Consider the following 21093-nt stretch of genomic DNA (forward strand, 5'->3'; position numbering starts at 1 on the left):
TGAGCTGTAGCCAAAGAAGATATTTTGCTGCTCATATTCTAGTACATAAACATTTATATTCCTCAGATATCACATACTGACGCTCATGAAAGCTCTGTGGTAGAAAACAGCTCTACCAGCAGATGAGTTACACTGAGCAGCTGGCTGGCAGAGCAGAAGGTATATACTGTGCATCAAGTGTCAACCTGGCATGACTGATGGCACACCTTACCATGAGCCCCACTGAGGGCACACCAGAGCACAGGGCAGGGTACTGCCAATTTCAAAAAGAAGGGACTGACAAGCACACAGAGCAATACAAGTCCACCAAAATATAATATTGACTTTTTTAGAGTAAAGAAGAGCTTTAGAGGTATTTGGTGCTCTGCGTTTGCAGCCCAGAAAGCCAACCGTATCCTGGGCTGCATCAGAAGAAGCGAGACCAGAAGGTCGAGGGAGGTGATTCTCCCCCTCTACTCCGCTCTTGTGAGACCCCACCTGGAGTACTGCATTCAGCTCTGGGGCCCCCAACATAAGAAGGACATGGACCTGTTGGAGTGAGTCCAGAGGAGGGCCACGAAGATGATCAGAGGGCTGGAGCACCTCTCCTATGAAGACAGGCTGAGAGAGTTGGGGTTGTTCATCTCGGAGAAGAGAAGGCGCTGGGGAGACCTTCTAGCAGCCTTCCAGTACCTAAAGGGGGCCTACAAGAAAGCCACAGAGGGACTTTTTACAAGGGCATGTAGTGATAGGACAAGGGGTAATGGCTTTAAACTGAAAGAGGGTAGATTTAGATTAGATGTAAGGAAGAAGTTCTTTACTGTGAGGGTGGTGAGACACTGGAACAGGTTGCCCAGAGAGGTTGTGGATGCCCCATTCCTGGAAGTGTTGAAGGCCAGGTTGGATGGGTCTTTGAGCAACCTGGTCTAGTGGAAGGTGTCCCTGCCCATTACAGGGGGGTTGGAACTAGATGATCTTTAAGGTCCCTTCCAACCCAAACCATTCTGTGGTTCTATGATTATTGATACTGGGTGCTTAAAATCATGCTCTTTTTATATGCTGCTTAATTAGCAACTTGGCATCTACATTTTTCAGAGATAATTCAGAAGTAAGAAATCACTATTATGAAGACAGTCCTTGGTATGCTAGATGACAGTTTTTCCCTAGTGAACACGACGGGAGGTATCTCCATGAACAGCAGTAAGTCATGAGATGAATAGAAGTGTAAGGACTGAGTTCATTATTAACTTTCAAAAAGATTTCAATCTCTGCCAGCAACTGTGAGACTAATTGAAACGAGTATCTCCACTGAATGCATTAAGGTCTGTAAATTTGTGATGACTGACAACTGTACGCTAGGTTTGTCACACTGTACCTCCAAATTATTTTTACTCTTATATTTGAAAAGTTTCAAGTTTCCTGACTAACTCCTGAAGGAAATATATAATGAATGTAAGCATTATTTATTGCTCAGTTTGTTAACAGATTTTCACATAGCCTTGTTTGAAATATGGAAAAGTTCCCTCTAAGCCCCTAGTAAATGAATGCCGGTGCTTTTGAAACATAATAACAAAATTCTGCCTCGGCAAGGGTTTTTTTCTAAGTTTTTCTTTAGTCATCTAAAATTGAGAAAACAATTGATCTGAACCGCAACTGGTAAATAATAACTATTTTTAAAAATGAAGGTTTGAGCTATGTGCATTATAGATGTCTTAAAAAACTTTCTAGATAGAAAAGAATGATTTACAGAAATCTCTGTTGACAGCAGACATGATATCCAGCTTCTAGGTTTACTTGCTTGGAGTTTCGTTATGCAGTTGTCTATTGTTTAGTTTATTAAGGCTGACTAAGTCACAGGAGTTTTCTAACATGGGGAGGTGTTAATTTCCAGTTTGAATTATTACTATCTGATTTTCTAGTAAGATTCAGAAATTCCTTTATTTTGTTCTATTTTATTGGAGTTTCTATGCTACTTATTTAACAGATTTATTTATATGCATGAGGCACAACCCGTTCAGGTGTCATCACTGTGTCTATTTGAAAAGACAAATTGTTGGTGCTTCTTTGTATATACATCCTCTTCGTGTCCACAACACTGCTGTTCATACACTGTGAAGAGGGGTCAGCATCTTGTCCTGGTTTCAGCTGGGACAGAGTTATTTTTTTTCCTAGTAGCTGGTATAGTGTTATGTTTTGGTTTAGTATGAGAATAATGTTGATAACACATTGATGTTTTTAGTTGTTGCTAAGTAGTGTTTACACTAAGTCAAGGACTTTTCAGCTTCTCATGGCCAGCCAGCAAGAAGGCTGGAGGGGCACAAGAAGCTGGGAGGGGACACCGCCAGGACAGCTGACCCAAACTGGCCAAAGGAATATTCCATACCATATGACATCATGCCCAGTATATAAACTGGGGGAGTTGGCCAGGAGAGACGGATTGCTGCTCAGGAACTAACTGGGTATCGATCAGTGAGTGGTGAGCAACTGCACTGTGCATCACTTGTTTTGTATATTCTAATTCTTTTAGTATTATTATTGTCATTTTATTATTATTATCGTCATTATCATTGTTTTTCATTCCTTTCTGTCCTATTAAACTGTCTTTATCTCAACCCATGATTTTTTTTGTTGGTGGTTTTGGGTTTTTTTATTCTCTCCCCCATCCCACTGGATGGGGGGAGTGAGCGAGCAGCTGTGTGGTACTTAGTTGCCAGCTGGGGTTAAACCATGGCAACCTCTACAAAAACTTTCAGCACAATGGGCATGTTTCATGCACTGTTACCCAGTAGAGCAACCCATCCCCTGTTTGATATTCAGAGTCACAGAGGGATATAGGTCAAATGGTTTTAGTGTTGTTTCATGTTAGCCGGGAGAACTAGGTGGAAGCCTTTAACTGACCTGTATTTTTCTTTCAGGTTCTCTTCTGTTTGGTCAGAAAGAAAGTCTGCATCTGGAAAGATCCTGCTTTTGCTGAGATTACATGCTGTGTAACCCAAGGACTTCTACAGACAGTCATCAAATCTTGAGGGAAAAGCAACTGCACTGACAGCTGGTGAAATGAAACCTTCCTTGCTGTCCTAGGACTCCGTGGGGGAGAGTGAAAAGAACATTTAAGCTGTAAGCTACCTCATCTGCAAGAACAAGCTTTGGAGGACCTATGTGAGGGGCAAAATACTCTTGCACTAATGCAACTGTCACTCATGCTCAGTTTTGTTTTTTTCTCTCTCTTCTGGTCTGTATTAATCTTGAATCTGCATTTATTCATTACATACAAACACATGGAATCAGCGTAGAACTGAATGGGATCACAACGAACTGAAGACATCCTATTGACTCTGTGAGATGGGAGACACTGATGACTCAGATAGCTGATCCAAGCTAAAGTGTTATTTCTTGCAGTGTGAAACCTTCTGCTTCATAAAATATGGTGTTCCAGAGATATAAACTAAGAGGATTATGTTGTCTTTGCCTCTTGTCATGCTTTAGAACAGGTGGGAAAGGTTAAGTAAGGAAGCATGGAAAATGGAATGGATTTTCAAAATCTCTGTTCGGATCATCACAGAGGTATTCAAACTCTTTGCATCACCCATTTTTTTAATCTCTTGTATAGTCAAATGCCTATGTACCTTGTCAGCTTTATAACGCAAGGGAACATGTTTTCCATTTGTACTAAATAAATTCTAATCAAGACATTGATTATCTTAGAAACTACATTAGAAAGACAGAAGTAAAAGACAGAACTGTACATCTCTATTAGTCATAGATCAGAGGCTGTGCAAACAGAATAGTCGTAAAGGTAAAAGTCATCCATGTGTAGGACACTGAGATACATTTCTCATACCTCCTTTCTTACCAAGTAATTTCCAATTACAATGAGCAAAACAAAAATGTTTAGTGTTCCTAGAATATCATGCATACAAATATAAAAGAAAAGTTAAACCCGTCTGAAAACTTTAACTTCAGTACCCTCAATATTACTTTGAGATATTTCAGGTTTTGTACAAGCTAGGGCATATACTGCAAAATGCGCAGTATATACCTAGCCTTCATCTTCATCATTAAAAAAAAAAATTGCAGGAGTAGAGAAATTATTTATATAGTGAAAATTATTTTTATTCAGTGCACCAATTCAATTTTCCTCTTCTAAGTCCCACTTACTTTTATCAAATTTATAATTTTTCTTTCACTTTTAAAAACTGTCATTACATGGGAAAATGCTCTAACTACCAGGCTGTTATACCAAATGTGGATAAAGCTACCTTGTTCTTTCAGGCACCTGTTCTCAGCCGATCACTGTAGCTCATGAAGATGCCTAATATTTAGACCCACAGTGTTTGAGAGGGATATAAATTCAGATAAATATTTGTACCTAGTGTTTTATATTAGCCAGCCTAAGTGGCTTCCTTGCCATCCTGTAGGCTTCCTTAATTGCAGTTCGTAGGCTCTATCTCTGAAGAAACTGACTGTAATGAGAGCTGGTGCTAAACTTCAGTTTTCTACATCATACCACTGGGTCTAGCACAGATAATTTTAGAGAGCTTTTAATACATAATATGAGCACTTATCATATGAGGTCTAGAACTGGTGTTTGAAGATCAGCATCAAAACTTCGAATTTTACTTCCTTGTCAGCTAATGTTAATGATGACATAAGATTCTGTGTCTCAGTGATCCCAAATTCTTTTTTAATGTCAGAGTGCCAACATTACCTAGATACAAAGCCGTATCAAACATCAACCTGAATTTCCACAGTAAGTATTTATGCAGCTTTTATTTATTTCTGGAAACTTTTTACAGCTAAGAATGCGAAAATTCACACTAGAAGTGTATTGAGGTTTTGAGGGGATTGGGCTGCTGTGCACAATACAGAAACAGCAATTAGTTTCAAACCATTAGCTAATCCTGTCTATTAAATTACTTGTCTAATCTGAATGTGGGCAGTTCAGATCACAAACTGGTGGAACTGTTCACTGGAAGAGACCTCTGGAGGTGATCTAGTCCAACTTATCAAAAATATCCTGTGAATATTCTTACAGTTGGGTATTGAGATATGCCTTAGATGGATAAACCCACATGACATGAACCGTATGTTTTCATTTCCTACTCATTAGATTGGAAATATAGTTAATTAGATAAAACAAGCACTTTCACTTATTTTTTTCTGTAAGAGACTAACAGAAGAACAAACAAAAGGGAAGGAATTTTCCAGAAAAGGACAATGAGAATAGCTGTATTTTATCATGCAAAACTCGAATGCTCTAGACAATGAATAAATGATCTTTATAACCTATAAAAAGAGCTTTCATTAAACTTTCTGCGAGACTCACAAATGCAACATACAGTAATACAATGCTTCCATCAAACCATAATTGAAATGGAAAAATCTTTGAATAAATTAGCATATTTTGAGTTATGCACAAACGTATTCTTACATGGATGGGTACTGTGATGGGGGAACCTATCTTTGAGCTGCAACATTATCAGAGTTATTATCTTACTGTCATTGTTTGCCTCATTTGCTAACAGCAATAGGGAAGAAAGGTATCTTAGAAATGTTGTTTTCCCAATACATTTCACAAGTATGCAGCTGCCTGTTTAAAGCTACAGTATGTATCCAGGGACATTTTTATGCATGCATGACTTCAATTTACACTTTCTCTGATATACAGCGGGTTAAGATCAATGTTTGTCAAAAATCCTTTCACTTTTCTGGGAAAGTCTAGTAGTTTCCCAACATAGAGTTCAACAGAATTTTTGATGACAATAATCAACCAAAATTAAAAGATCACTAACATTTAAGTTTAGCACAGGAGCATCTTTTGTGCAGCAAAAGCATTATCTAAGTATTTTTAAAATGGAAATGTGCCATAGCTCAGGGACATTTTTAAAACTGTGAGAGACCTATCAATGGACAAAAGAGAAAGAAAGACCACATGTTGAGTGCATGCTTGATAGTCTGTGCAATTTATTGTGAAGTACCACTTGTACTAGGCCTGCCACAGAGCCGTTGGTTTGAAAGGTTAATGACTGCAGCAATCACAATTTCAATTTACAAGAAATGGGATGACAGGAAGCCAAAAACAAAATGGAGAGGTCCCACTGTGATGGCAGCTGAGCAACAATTAATCAACAAGAGTGCAGGAACACTGTAAAACCAGAGTGCTGGGGACAACCTTTTGAGCCTGGAGAGGGCTTAGGACTTCTGTTAAGCTCATTTTTGAAGGATAGTATAGAAGCTTTAAAATGGCTAAATTATCGAATATAGGCATAAGTTCTCCCTTGGTGCTTTTCCTTGTAATAGTCATTAGGTCATCTGAAGGTGCTTATCCCACCTCCTTATGTTTGCTTTAGTGTATGTCCTCTTGTATTTTAGATGTTGACCTTGACTACTACCAAAACAGCCATTGCCAAGATAGGCATTTCATACTCTCTGGACCTTCCCTGCAGTTATCCTCTACTTCTTGCTTCCTAGAGCATCAGCTATACTACAGTGTGATCTGAGACTCTCTGAAGCTTTCAGGTGTGTACATACACACAGAGATGCTATCTGAGACCCTATGCTCCTTCTGCTTGAATTACTTTTTGCTGGATTTGGCGTGTAATTTCCCTACACTGGAAAATCAAATTGATGAAAATATCTTTAAAGGTTTACATTTTTATTTTTGTATAAGTAAAAACCACATAATAAATCAAACTTTGTAATCACCAGCACTACAGAAATACAGGAGTACTTGCTGCTTTCTCATCTGAAGTCAGTCACAACTATATGTAATTAATTTGAAGTAATAAATAATAAATAACTGGATGTAAGCTGTGAGAAGTTCTGGTCATCCCTATATCCGAACAGGCATCCTAGAACTAGACAGGATTCAGGGAAATCAGCAGGCTAGAGTGAGATTATATAGACAAAAACTTTTCTGGTAGGAAGAGAAGGGACTAAGTAGGAAATGTGTTAGAGGTGTGTAAAACAGTGAATGTCTTGGAGAAGTAATGGTAATGGTTACTCATTTTCTCATAGCAGAAATACTATAAATATCGTATTAAAATAAAAGGCAGTGGGTTTGACACAGAAATTAATTATTTTTCACAGAAGGCATACTTAGGTATGGAGCTAATTTCCCACAGGATGCTGTAGATGTCAAAATACCCTGGTAGATTCAAAAAGGAATTATCAGTTTATGGAAGAAACTTTGGTTAAAGTATGTAAAATACAAAGATGCAGTTTTAACTTTCAGCACAGGAAGTATTTCAGTAGCAGAGTGCAAGGTGACAGAACAGTATGTTAGGGGAATTATCACTCTAAATTCCCCTTACTCTTATATTCTTTCCCTTATCCAGCCATTCTTGAAAACAGGATACTGAGGTAAAAGGACTGAGTACTGCTTTTCTTCTGTTTCATCAATTGTTTTTTCTTTAGCATGTCTGGGACCTATTTCTCCCTGCCATGCTTGCATAAAAACAGAGGGAAAAATGCACATACTAGAAAGGCTGTTGAAAATATACAGAAAAAAAAATCTACTTTGCTTATTCATTACTTTCTGACACACCTAAGGCATTATTGTAATATAGAGATACCCAAGTTCTTCAGAAAGAAGTGTCAGTTTCGAACTTATATCTGCCGTCATCACAGTAGGTATGGAGTCTTGTCCTTTCTAAAGCTTAAAGTTTTGTGTTCATTAAGGTTATTAATATTTGCACTATTACAGATACTTTATCTTCCGGTAGTATTAGAGTTTAACTATTGAAAAATTCCCATTTTTTTTAGACTCTATATAAGGATAGAGTTGCTGTCTGTTCTTTCTGTAAAGAGATAGGCAATCTGTGGATTTACAGATGGGAAAATGCTGCCTGAAACCAACATTCACTCCTAGACTAACAAGCAGTAACTAGTTTAATTGCTATGGTTGAACTAGCTTAACTACTGCATGTCGATTCCAAATACCAGGTGATCACTAGCAATAGTTACTCTATAGTTCATTGGTGATACAAATACAGCAAAAATCCATATATAGGGCATAATTCTGTTGAAATAACCAGAGCACATGTAGTGACTATGCCAGCTGATACTAGCTACATTGCCTTTAGGACCTCAGTCTGCACTACAGCTCCTTTGAGCTCCTGCCAGTGTGCAGTACAATGCTGATGCTACTGTGCAGTGGGACACTGTAAATGTAGTCTAACAGGAGCATGATGTCAGCAAAGCTACAGCAACTTAAATTCATGCCTTAACATATCTTGCTTTATATAATTAAATTGTTGAAGAGATAGTAAGACAGGCAAACATCAGGTGAAAAACATAAAGTACAGAGGTAGGTTCTGCACAGGTTTTGATGGTGTCATGTTAAAGATGTGTGCCTGTGTGTTTCATTAAATATTTTCAGTGGAGTTTCCTTCCTAGTGGAATGATTAAACAGACTATCACAGAATCACAGAATGGCTGAAGTTGGCAGAGACCTCTGGAGGTCATCTGGTCCCACACCCCTGCTCAAGCAGGGCCACCTAGAGCAGGTTGCCCAGGACCTTGTCCAGATAGCTTTTGGATATCTCCAAGGAGGCAGACTCCACAACCTCCTTGGCCAACCGATGCCAGTGCTCGGTCACCCTCACAGTGAAACAGTATTTCCTGATGTTGAGAAGGAACCTCCTGTGTTTCAGTTTGTGCCCATTGCCTCTTGTCCTGTCATTGGGCACCACTGAAAAGAGCCTGGTTTCGTCTTCTTTACACCCTTCCTTTGGGTAGTGATATACATGATAATATACACATTGATGAGATCCCCCCTGAGCCTTCTCTTCTCCAGGCTGATCAGTTCCAGCTCTCTCAGCCTTTCCTCTTAGGAGAGACACTCCAGTCCCTTTAGTCATCTTTGTGATCCTTCATTGGACTCTCTCCAGTATGTCCATGTCTCTCCTGTACTGGGGAGCCCAGAATCGGACACAGGACTCCAGGTGTGGCCTCACCAGTGCTGAGTAGAGGGGAAGAATCACCTCCCTCGACCTGCTGGCAATACTTTGCCTAATGCAGCCCAGAATACCATTTGCTGCCTTTGTCGCAGGGCACATTGCTGGCTCGTGTTCAACTTGGTGTCCACCAGGACTCGCAGGTCCTTTTCTGCAAAGCTGCTTTCCAGCTGGGTGGTCCCCTGTATATATTGGCGCATGAAGCACACACATGAAGCACACAGGGGTGGAGATATTGGCAGGATAGTGTTAAGCTGGATCAGAAAGAAGGGGAGCGGGAAGGGAGGTGGCCTGTGGCAGACACAAGTGGATGACTGAGCACTGTCAGGGGGAGACCGTCTAAGCGCAGATCACAGGAGGCATTTTAATGCCATCCTGTATCAGTACCCACCAAAGCCGCTCAAAGTGTATTTAGTAAAAGCTAGATATGTGACCGGAAAGATGACCTAATCCACATAGGCAAGCTGCTCATAGAGCAGTAGAGCATTTTTCAGTAGAAACTGACAAATACGAGAAACAAAACAAATCCCAACTCAACTGAAAGTTTTGAAATCCTTCATTTCTGAAGTCTGATGCTTGGGCTAAAGTCTACTGCTTTAAATTGATTTACTCTTATAACAGTCACCAGCCCCAGGCATGCTTTACAGCATTTTTGAAAGTAATTGATAATTTTGCAATTATATTAAACACAAAAAACCTGAAGTTCATGCTCATTAGCTCTAAATAGTCAAAGATATTTATACACACATGTCTTGAATTACATACTGATAAGGAAATGAAACAGCTGAATAAAGATGTATTACCATGTATTACCACTGACACTCCTTTGATGTAAGTAGAACTTACATCTTAGAACACAAAAGCATATGAAGAGCTGGAATTCCTCTTTTCAAAAAATGGTAAAACAGTAATCAATTAAAATACTTTCTTATAACCTATTCTCTTTTTCCATACCTCATTTTATGCAGAGAATTATCAAGGTACTTAATTTCTGAGACTCTAAAAATAATTATTCTTAGAGAAATAGACAGAAGGCTTATTTTATCCACTATACTTTGTACCTTTTTGCCTTAGACAATTAGGGACATTAGTTCATGATTTTCAATACCTAGGGAATACTGTCATTAGCAGGGGAATGTTCTCTGGTACCCTGAGGAAATGAAAAGCTTTTAAGAGCAATCACTGTTAATCACTAACATGCCAACATTATATACCTTCTAGAACTGAGGGTGATATATAGATAGGACACATTAAGTGACTCTGTATTTTACTTGCATTGTAGGCTTTCGATAAAACTGTAGTTTTAAAACATCTGTTTGCATGGCTTGCTTTCATTACAAAATACATGATATCTAAGAATTCTGTAAGATTTACACCTCTTGTAATAGCTATTGAAAATATTCTCTCTGATTCCATAGTTGAGTTCCATTGTGCTTTTAGCATTATTATACTTTGTTACACAATTTCACTTGAGTGGTAAATGCCAAGGGCAAGAAGAAGGCCCTTTTGTAAGGGTGAAAGAAAAACTAAATCAAAAGGTGATAAATGTAATTACATTTATCTTTACCTCCAGCTCAGCAGGAGACTTAGCACATGCACAGTTGCAGTATGCACAACTGAGTACATGGATTAACATTACACACTCATGATTTGCAAGCAATTGCTATTATTCAAGTTTTTTTAATATCAAGTATTTTCTAACCAATGTTAATGACATATCCTATAGAAGTGTTAATCACATGAAAGATAGTAGAATAAAACAGAGAAAAAGGCTATTTTTTAAGAAACAGCTTTTTTTTTTTTTTTTTTTAATAGTATTAATAAAATCAGGGGCAGCTCTTACTTTTGGTATAGAGCCAGAATTTAATAATATTTAGTAAAATCTTTTTGTGTCTTATTTCTCTGCTGTACTAACCATGGGTGCCTTACATGCCAGCACCAAGCCCAGCATCACAGGACAGCAAGTACACACTGGAAAAGGAGGCAGACTGCACTCATGCACTGGGGTCCTCAGTGGGGATCCCCGCCAACTACAAACATTGGACCTGCCAATAGAGCACATACATCAGCAAAAAAAAAATCACAAATAATGACTCCCAGTAAAGGGATTTGACAAGTTTATACGCTTGAGGAGCTAGGAAGGACTGAAGAAGTCATCTACTGCTGTCCACCTAACAAAAAATTCCTCTAGTACAATTTATGCCAATCACTTCTTGTGATAGGTATTGTGAACACAAAAATAAAAATCTTTCTTCTCACTGACCAAATTCTTCAGGACTTATGTTCTCTCCCATTATTTCATATTTAGACAAAAAACTCCAACACAATTTTCAATCTGTCCTTGAACAAAGTCCTACTGTACTAAGTTATACTTGTTCTCTTCTGGATACTTTCTGATTTGTCTGCATCTTTTGGTTGTAAAACAGCCCAATTGTTGCAGAGTGAGTGCTTCCTCACCTGACCAGAGAAGAAGTGTTTAGCTACTGAATCCCATTGAGCTTCATTGCCAGTCATTCTTACACTGCTGAGATTGCAGTGGCCTATCCTGTAAATGGATGGTAAATTCAAAAAGGAAGTGCTTACGTTCTTGAAACCTCTATATAAGATCTGAAGTTCCTTCTTTGTGAATTTACTCTGTGCTTCCAGCAGTTCAAGAGCTTCAGGTCTATGTCGTACTGTGGCCATTTCCATTTCATCTTCTACAGTGTCTGCAGAATACAAGAGACAGAGACGTAAAGCTCAACAAGAAATACAGGATGTAGAAATAGCTAACCCTTGCAGAAAAAAAGAAAATTAAATGACATTCTTTTAAAGAACAGCTTTTGCATCTTTAAAGACAAATGGCATGTTCATTTTGAACTCATAGGGAAAGGGTATCTGTCTGCTTCAGTCGCTGCACAGAACATGGAACAGCAGTGATGATCCAGCAGTCTAGATATTATCACATCAGTACAAATAGCAATAAACTGGAAAGCCAACATTCTGCAAGGGCATGCATGAAACATTCAGAATGACTCTTCTGTTTCTATGACTCTCTGAGCAAAGAAAACAATTTTATAAAACTTTAGTGACTCCAGAATACCAGAAATTTTCCCTTGGTTAGTTAACAGATGTGAATTCACTGTATCAGACTGGGATACTTGGTGTTCTTTTACTGTGAAGTTGTGCTTTGGAAAGCGTGTGAGACTGATGTTGCATATTCAACAATACACTGTACTTTGAGTACTGTATAACAAACCCTTCAGGGCAACATGATTATTCACAGTGAGCAGCCTAAGTGGGGAACATGAGTATTTTAGTGACTTCATCATTAGGTGAATAAGAACGTGGATATACACATTCCAGGCTTACAGCTGAGTGCAGCCCTAAAAGAATGCGAGATAGCAATGCATTTTTTTTCCAGGTAGAGTTTTAAATGTGAAAGTTCAATAAAATAGCTAAAGAAACTTACAGTATGTATTTTTTATATGGGGTGCCAGCCATATACCTGATCAAAAATATGAATGTGTGCATCTGTTTTTAAGTACTGCCAGCATTAAACATAGCTTATGTAGTACTCCAGACTAATTTAATCAAATCACTGCCTTATTCTGGTTTAAGAATTATACCAGCTATAGAAATGTGACTTGAGAGAAAACAAACACGCATAATTGTCACTTCTACAATGCTGAAGATTATATTTTATTTCATCAGTGTGGGACTCTGCATTCTTAAAACAAGGTTTTATTCAGTTCAATTTTCATAAGAGCACAATATTAGAATACTCCATTAAAACTGTATTATGCTTACATCTTCACATATTTTTGTCCTGCTACAATGCAGTAATAATAACTTTCAGCTGCTTGGGAGAAATCTGGCATCAGAAGATATAGTTCAGATAAACAAAAAATGAAAAACCTTTAAATAGATATAATAAAAATATATAAACTATTTGGAAAAATCTTCACAAAATTGTAGGGCCTTGTCTTTTCTCCTGTCAAAGAGATGTTGCCGTTGGCACTCATCTCAGGAAGATGATCTCAGTGTCACCCATAGTCTTACCTCAGAATGTCCATTGTGTGTTGGCTTGTGGACAAGCTATAACATGTTTCTCTTTCATTTTTCTTTGTACGTTATCTATCTCGGACAACTCATAGACCACTACCATCTTTATGAAAACTTCCAATCTAAATGGTATTGACAAAAAACCCAACTGACAGAACTTTACATTGACCTTATGATGTTTGATAATAGTTTTAAAGGGCCAGTATCTGAACTCACAAGATTATAAGAACATTTTAGTTCTCTTCTTAAAAAAGATAGTTTCTGACATGTTGAGGTGCAAAGAGAGAGTCTTGAAAATCCTGCCCTTATAGATGAAACTGGAATAAAGCTGGTCCAGATTTAAGAAGCTGTCTTCCTAACCTAGGGAAGGTGTAGCAAAGTTCTTGAGTCCCATTTTAATTCTGCATAAGAACAGCCAGGGTTTATTTTGCAAGGTTTTTAAAGCCTTTCCATCATGTTTTAAGAGATTTATCTTTTATATTCTTTATATATTTGCTAAAGTCCCTGTAACAATGTCATGCTGTAGATATGCAGCAAAATGTTTTTTGTCAACAGCAAGTCAACACTAGGTGCTTATACTAAATTGACAAAAGAGTCAACCTGAGAATATATACTGTTGAAAAGACACTTGTGTTTTATATGCCAGGAGTTGTATGGGATTTGTATGGGATTTAAATGGGCTATTGTTTAGACAGAAAGGAACTTAACTGGAATTGAGCTCTCTAAGCATCCATTTGTGAAATATCTGGCTACCTAGAGAGACATCTACAAGCTATTCTAGAAGCTAAATTAATACACGTAATAAATGTGAGGCTAGAAATAAAGGCCAGACAATGTGATGCTGAGCACAATGTTTGGCATATCCTTAATAATAAACATTTTTATTGTGTTTTAATGATTCGGTGAGAATGTAGAAGATTGCAATGTGGTGATGTTGTCTTTCTGTTAATGAAAAGTTTCAGTATAACAGTCTTCTCACACTGTATTTCTGTAGTCTCTTATAGATATAAATAATCCAAAAATAAGATCACCATAGATTTCCTTATAATGTGCCAACTATGCTGATTAAAATACTATAGCTTTCATGAGTCACTTGCAAGTTTTTAATTTTTTTCTTTACGCTTATGATGACCGTTATCCAGGCTGGAAAAAAAATCTATACTTTTAAAAATGTGTGAAAATATATCTATTTCTAAACATTAATGATTTCTATGACATTAATGAAAAATTAGCTATTTCAGTTCTCTAGTTTCTTCAGCCTAAGAGTTAAGGGTTCTTTTTTTCCCATAAAAGGCTAACATATGTCAACTGAAAAACAGAAACAAGTTCATATTCACTCATTAATATATGAAACAAAATATTCTTACTGATTTCATTAATGAGTAGCCTTCTTCCAGCTAAATAGTAAAGACAGTTTTTAATGTATTTGCCACAGGAGCTATGCTTTGAACCTTTCTTTCCTCATTAAAGAACAAAATGATAAAAGCAATGCAAAAAGCAGACATACTTTTCAAATAACGGCAGTTGGAGAAGCATGTCCAAAGTCAGGGCTCAGTTCATATCTGTAAAAATTGTGCACATGCATTTGCCTGCACAAACCCCAAATTATAGCTCCCTTATCTATTTAATAACTGCATGCACACACGCTTTTATTTTCCAAACCATTCTTGATTCTAGATCTGTCTCTAGCACATGCATTTAAAAATTTAGCTAAGGAAGGACGGATTTAAGTTTAGGCTTACTAGGCTAAAGCACACAAATAAGAAAAAGCATTCTTTGACATGCTTTGTTGAATGGGAATGTTGAAATAAGATTTTATTTATCAGGTAACCTTTTTCTGCACATAGTGATAGAGGTTAAGTGCAGAAGTGCAAATTCAAGCCATGTATATTTTAACAAATTACTTGTTTTAAAAATATTCCCCTTAAAAATTCTAAGGAATTTGCATTATGTGATTGTTATTGTAGGCAGTGCTGGCTTCATTCCTAGTATATTACAATGTTGTTTCTTTCATGCTAGCAGAAATCAAATAGCACATTATGTCAAAATGGATAATAACAACGTGTGTCTACAATGATATTTTTATTTAATATAATATTTTCATCTAATACAACATTCTTAATATAGCATTTCATTATTGACAAGAGCACAGAGAAAAATGCTGAATGCATCTTTTTTTACTACTTGATTCTCAAATATGAAATATTTAATGCAAGTTTTATTTTGACTTCTCTTCCGGTTTGTAAAACACTTTCAGCACGAAAAAACAAGTTTTGCATGGTCAAGGTTATTAAGACTGACTCTAAATATTTTTTGTTACCTGTGCAGACAAAAAGCTCGCATAGAAATGTGTAAGGAATAAGGATGTGTTGCTCTCTAACCAACTTCAAACAAACAAATCAAACCTTCTATTCCTTCTATTCTATTTCCTTTTTCTTTTCTATGCCCCATCATTGGAAGTGGGCAAGGTCAGGTTGGATGGGGCTTTGAGCAACCTTATCATCTAGTGAAAAATGTCCCTGCGAGGTTGGACTAGATGATCTTTAAAGGTCCCTTTCAACCCAAACCATTCTGTGATTCTGTGATTCTGTGATTCCATGATTCTACGATTCCTTTTATAGTCTAAAGCTACATTATTCAGGCCACATAGCTGAAAACAACTTCTACATAATGAATTACTAGGAAGTGTCATGACAGTAACTGACCTTTTTAAGCTACCCTATTTTCAAGTAAAACACATCAGCTGAAGCCACCATGAAAAAGTCACTGTGCATCCACATCTTTAGTGCTTTTCATCTTTGAGATCTCAAATAGTTAGAAAGGAAAGCAAGTACCACAGCCTTCTTTATAGAGGAACATATGAAAAACAATGAAGTGGGGTAGCAAAAAGAAAGCCTAGATCCATACCACTGAAGTCTAGGCACTCAATAGGTGCCTGTGTTCGTAGCCAAGTTGCCTTGGGTTGTCCCATAATCACTGGACACAAGGAACTGCTCTTGGAGGTATTTTTTTACCTCATTGATATCAGCCGAGTATATAGGAAGCACAGGGACCACTCAGCTTGTAATTTTAGGTGTTCAGATTAGTGTCTAGAATTAAGTCAAATTAATCTAGACTGAATTGAGTCCACAGGGATATTTTTAAATCAGTTATAGTAGCCAATTTGTATAGGAAGACATTAGTGTTATTATTATAATTGGTCTCTGTCTAGGTATACATGTATGTATGTATGTATCTCTGTATGGATCTCTCTCTCTCTCCCCCCTGCCTCCCTCCCTCCCCCTATTTTTATCTGTTAGCTACCCTGGAGAGATTTTATTTCCTCACAGCATATCAAGACATTAAAGGTAGTGTCAGTGTGCTTTTCCTTTATCTCTACATTCACATATTTTGTTTTCAATCTCATTTTTATTTTTCTTTCAGACACATACTTTAGGTCTCGCTCCCTAAATAGTTTGATGTTACATAGTCAAAACCTGCAGAGCCAAGCCTTTCCTCCCAGACCAATACTGCTGATACTATCCTGTGTATTGGACAGCAAGCACACACAGACACGTGCACACATGTACACAAAAAGATACCACTTTTCAAATACATTGAGAGCAGGTATTTAATTTAACCAGTGAATCACTTCTCAGCCAGTTTGCGGAGCATAAGTGCCAACCCAGCAGCTCCTGTGCGGCAGACCCTGGCACTGGTATCTTCCCATCCTGCTCCGCACAGGCAAATCTGTTACCAGCCCACAAATCTGTTCATCACTTCCTTTTAAACCTCAATAGAGCATACGATTACTTCAGTAGATATCTTGTCTCTCAGATGAGCAGTTAATGAAAGTATAACTTTTGATGCATGCAAACCTAAAAAAAATCAAATGAAAAATAAAACTTGCTTTGAGAAACAGGAGATGTCGTTTTGGCAGCCGAGCAGGGCAAGAGCTTCATAAGTCGCTCTTTAATGCTGCGTTTGGTACTGTTCTGAGCGTAGAGGAAACCTAAAAAATATATTATCAGGACTGTTAATATAGGCTTGAGAACAATTTCTGTACATGCTGCAGAGTTCATCATTATAACAGAATCCTGATGGGAAAAGGCCAAACAGATGGCAGCCATCCTAAATTGCAAAGGGCAACCAGAATTTTTGAAGAGGACAACAAAATTGTTTTGTCTTTGTATCTTTCCAATAAAGGGGATTTTTTTTGTATGTGTGCATCTCTTAAAAAGTTCTTATAACCCATTTTAAAACATCTAACAGAGAAGTATCAGATTATGTATTGGAAACAACACAAGGTAAGAGTGTTTGTAAAAATTTTAATGCTAAAATATTTTAAAGACTTAATTTTATTTGATTTTGAAGTTTAATATGGAAAACAAAACCAAAACCAAATAAAGTCTCAAAGATATCTTTTGTTGTCCTTTCTGGCAGTCTTCTAGTTCCACGGCTGAGTTTTCCCATATAATTCATTCAGCAATAACCAACCTGGTACTTTTGCCTTTTCTGAATATTAAAATATCAACCATGATGTGTAGCCAGTCTCCCTTTTCTTTAATATTTGACTTTCTACATATATATAAAAATAAGTATCATTTAAATTTTCATCTTTAAATACTGACATGGCTGAATAGTTAATGTTCATGTGCCATAAAGCAGATGAACAGCATTACCCTTATTTACTGTGAAGGAAAGTGTCAGAGTAACTGCCTGTGAGGTCTAACTAACAATTTTATACAAAATGGGTGATACGAGCAAGCATCTCCTGGATGGATATTTGCTGCAAATGACAGACTTAACATCTGTAAAACAGTTGAGTAAATGATTTATGTTCCTGAGAAAGGCAGAACTTCGTTTGGACATTATGCAACTCCTGCACTTTTCATTTCCACTGCATGCGCTCAAACACAAACGCTGCTCTGCGATGGCTCTTGCTACAACAGCAAGAATGCCAAACAGATGGGGAAAGAAATGAAAGACACGACTGACAGTTCCCGTGCTAGCAGCACAGTCACCAGGATAATCCTGGGTTATCCCTGCTACCGCACTTGTGCTGAATACTGGTGTTAGGGACATGATGTAGAATAGTTTCCTCCCTGTCACCAAACCAGACAGTGGGAACCTCCCACCTGTAACACTAAAAGTGAAGCTTGTAGGCAATCTTGAGAAAGTATGCACTTGTATTTGGGAACAGGAGAAAGTGAGAAGGCTTTAAGGATATTAAACTTTGTAAATGAAAGAAAAAATATTTCTCAGTTTGTACACAAATAAAACGTTGAAGGAAATGAAATTAAAGAAATGGGGAAAAACAGGACTCAACCACAGCCTTAAAAAATCGACCATTACCAGGCAAATTCTGCCTCTGAGAACAGCAGCTCTGGTGAAAGGACAAAACGATCCAGTTTCAGCACAAGGTCAGATGGACTAAATGACCATCTCTGGAAATGTCAAAACCTTTTGATACAAATAATAAGAATGAATACACTTATTATTTGTAGCACTTAACTATCAGCTCAACTCAGAAACACTGTGCGGATAAATGGAAAAAATAAAAGACAATCTGTGACCTGATGGGTATCTCAAACTCCATATTTTTAGTTTGAGTACAAAAACTGAGCCTTTAAATGGACACCTTGTGGTTTCAGCTGGCAGTGTCTGCAGTATCACACTATGCTTGTACTGTAGATATCTGAACACAAAGGAAATTTGTTTATCTTAAAGATTTTTTTCTTTATTAGGAATTCTTCTAGCACAGACATGATCTAGAAATATCTACTTCTAGCTTGTTAATTTGAGTTAAGGTTTGCAAAGGTTCGCTGTCCATGTATTACTTACATTATTACATAGGTCGACAACCTATGTAATTACTGAAGATGTATACAGTGCTTTGCAAAACCTAAAGGGATGTATTATTTCCAAAGAGTTTGAAGCTCAAAGCCTTGAGTAAGCAAATAATTTTGCTACTTTTATGTTCACACAACAGCTCAGGGAATTCAATGCAAACCATATGGGCTTTGCAGTGGTATGATCAAGGTCAAAAATAAAATTAAATATATGGGAGAAAGTAATATCAGACAAGTAACTTAGGAGGACAGTATAATTTTTGTACTCACTTCTGGCAGCTAATTTAAAATGCTGACACTAAGATCAGGGCAGTGGTGAAGGAATTGGTTTATCTTCTCACAGTATGAGGAAGCAGCACAGAAATTTTTGCTCCCAGTGGCTGCAGTCAGTTTATTCTGCAGCTGTTGCAGTCCGCTGTCATGACCTCCTGATCACTGCTACAGCTTTCAGTGTGATTTTTCATGAGTAAAGGACTACTTAATACAGAGAAAATATGTTGCACGCTGGGCCTAACCTGAGTCAGTGTTTAATACACATTAAAACACTAAAAGTGTTAATTAAGATGAAATATTATAATAATTTCTGTGAATTCTGTAGCTATTTGCCCAGTTTGAAACAGGTTGAGGAAAAAGCTGTGGCCATGAAGAAGCTAATTAATCTAAGGTAGGTTAAAATTTATTTATTATATAGTAAGAGATTCTTATCATATTACCGGTCTTCAAAATGGCTGTTCCTGACAAGATGAAGAGCCATGAAGCACCAACACACCGATAATAATGGACTGATGCTGCTTCCTTCAAACTTCTAGAATAGAATCATAGTAATTTTTAGCCTCGTCGTGGTTTAACCCCACCTGGCAACTAAGCACCACGCAGCTGCTCGCCCAGTCCTTCGTCTCCCCAGTGGGATGGGGAGGAGAATCAGAAAAAAAAGTAAAACTCATGGGTTGAGATAAGAACAGTTTAAAAACTGAAATAAAATAAAATATAATAATAATAATAATAATAGTAATAAAAAGGAATATAACAAAAAGAGAGAAATAAAACCCAAGAAAAGACAAGCGATGCACAATGCAATTGCTCACCACTGACCGATGCCCAGCCAGTCCCCGAGCAGCAATCCACGCCCTTGGCCAACTCCCCCCAGTTTATATACTGAGCATGACACTCTATGGTATGGAATATCCCTTTGGCTAGTTCAGGTCAGCTGCCCTGGCTATGCTCCCTCCCAGCTTCTTGTACACCTCCTCGCTGGCAGAGCATGGGAAACTGAAAAGTCCTTGGCTTAGGATAAGCGCTACTTAGCAACAACTAAAACATCAGTGTGTTATCAACAGTATTCTCACACTAAATCCAAAACACAGCACTGTACCAGCTACTAAAAAGAAAATTAACTCTATCCCAGCCGAAACCAGGACAAGCCTGCAAAGACATATTCAGAAGAAGCTGAATTTTCCAAACTCTTCTTGATTTTTTTTTTTTAATAATTGGTTGACTAGAGATTTCATAGCTGTTATACCTAACCCAATCAGCCACAAACTCCTCTGGATTAAGTGTGAAGGTTCTTCAAGTTCAAGTTAGTTAACTGGTGCTGCTTGCTCTTGGGTTTGATAATTTGTTCCTCTGCAATGAAAATTAACCTGAGACACACTTTTTCCCCAGAATTCACTGTGGGAGTGTCCTAGAACTCATCTCCGTATGACACCACCTGGAATTGTGGGCGATTGTCCCAAGAGGTGCTCACGCTTCACAAAATGCTCTGTAACTGGAGCATGGCTTACGTCTTTTCATATCTAGGTACTGCTGCACTGATACATGTGCTGCATATAGATATTGGGCATACTAGACATCCTTTAGAAGTGACTGCTATTTAGCATGATTTATATCTGTAGTTGCAACTGATAAATGCACCAATGGCTTAAACCTCTGATTTACAGATACTTAAACTAGAGAAATGTAACTCTACGATTTTATTAATAAAAGTTTAATGTGGAGAGTACCATGCATACACATGGTCAGTACAATTGTTTTCTGAATTGTTACTTCTAAAAATGATATTTGGCCAAAAGCATCCAGATCATTGTTATGTGTCTGACTTAGTCAGTCCAATATCACAATGTTGACAGGCTGATGTAGATCTGACACTGCTGGTTACCAAAAAATACACAAAGTAGCACAAAAATTTTTCCTCATTAAATAACAAATTAATATAGTCATAAAAGACTTTAAAAGATAAGGAAAAAGGATGCATTAGAATATAAAAATTATTGTTTACAAATTAT

General features: G+C 37.5%; 1 protein-coding gene across 5 annotated transcripts in view; it reads right to left on the reverse strand.

Moving 5' to 3' along the window:
* Window positions 1-21093, reverse strand: part of KCNIP4 (potassium voltage-gated channel interacting protein 4) — a 402031-nt gene that overhangs the window by 47146 nt on the left and 333792 nt on the right. For 4 of the 5 annotated variants that reach the window (XM_050896300.1, XM_050896299.1, XM_050896298.1 and 1 more), the window contains one exon: window positions 11520-11644. In XM_050896300.1, coding sequence (XP_050752257.1) covers window positions 11520-11627 — 108 coding nt within the window. In that variant the 5' untranslated portion in view covers window positions 11628-11644. Of the gene's footprint in view, window positions 1-11519; window positions 11645-16869; window positions 16972-21093 lie in introns of all 5 variants that reach the window. The other variant, XM_050896295.1, reaches the window with a different exon arrangement.

The sequence above is a fragment of the Gymnogyps californianus genome, chromosome 4 (genome assembly GCF_018139145.2).
Source record: "Gymnogyps californianus isolate 813 chromosome 4, ASM1813914v2, whole genome shotgun sequence".
Classification (NCBI taxonomy): Eukaryota; Metazoa; Chordata; class Aves; order Accipitriformes; family Cathartidae; genus Gymnogyps; species Gymnogyps californianus.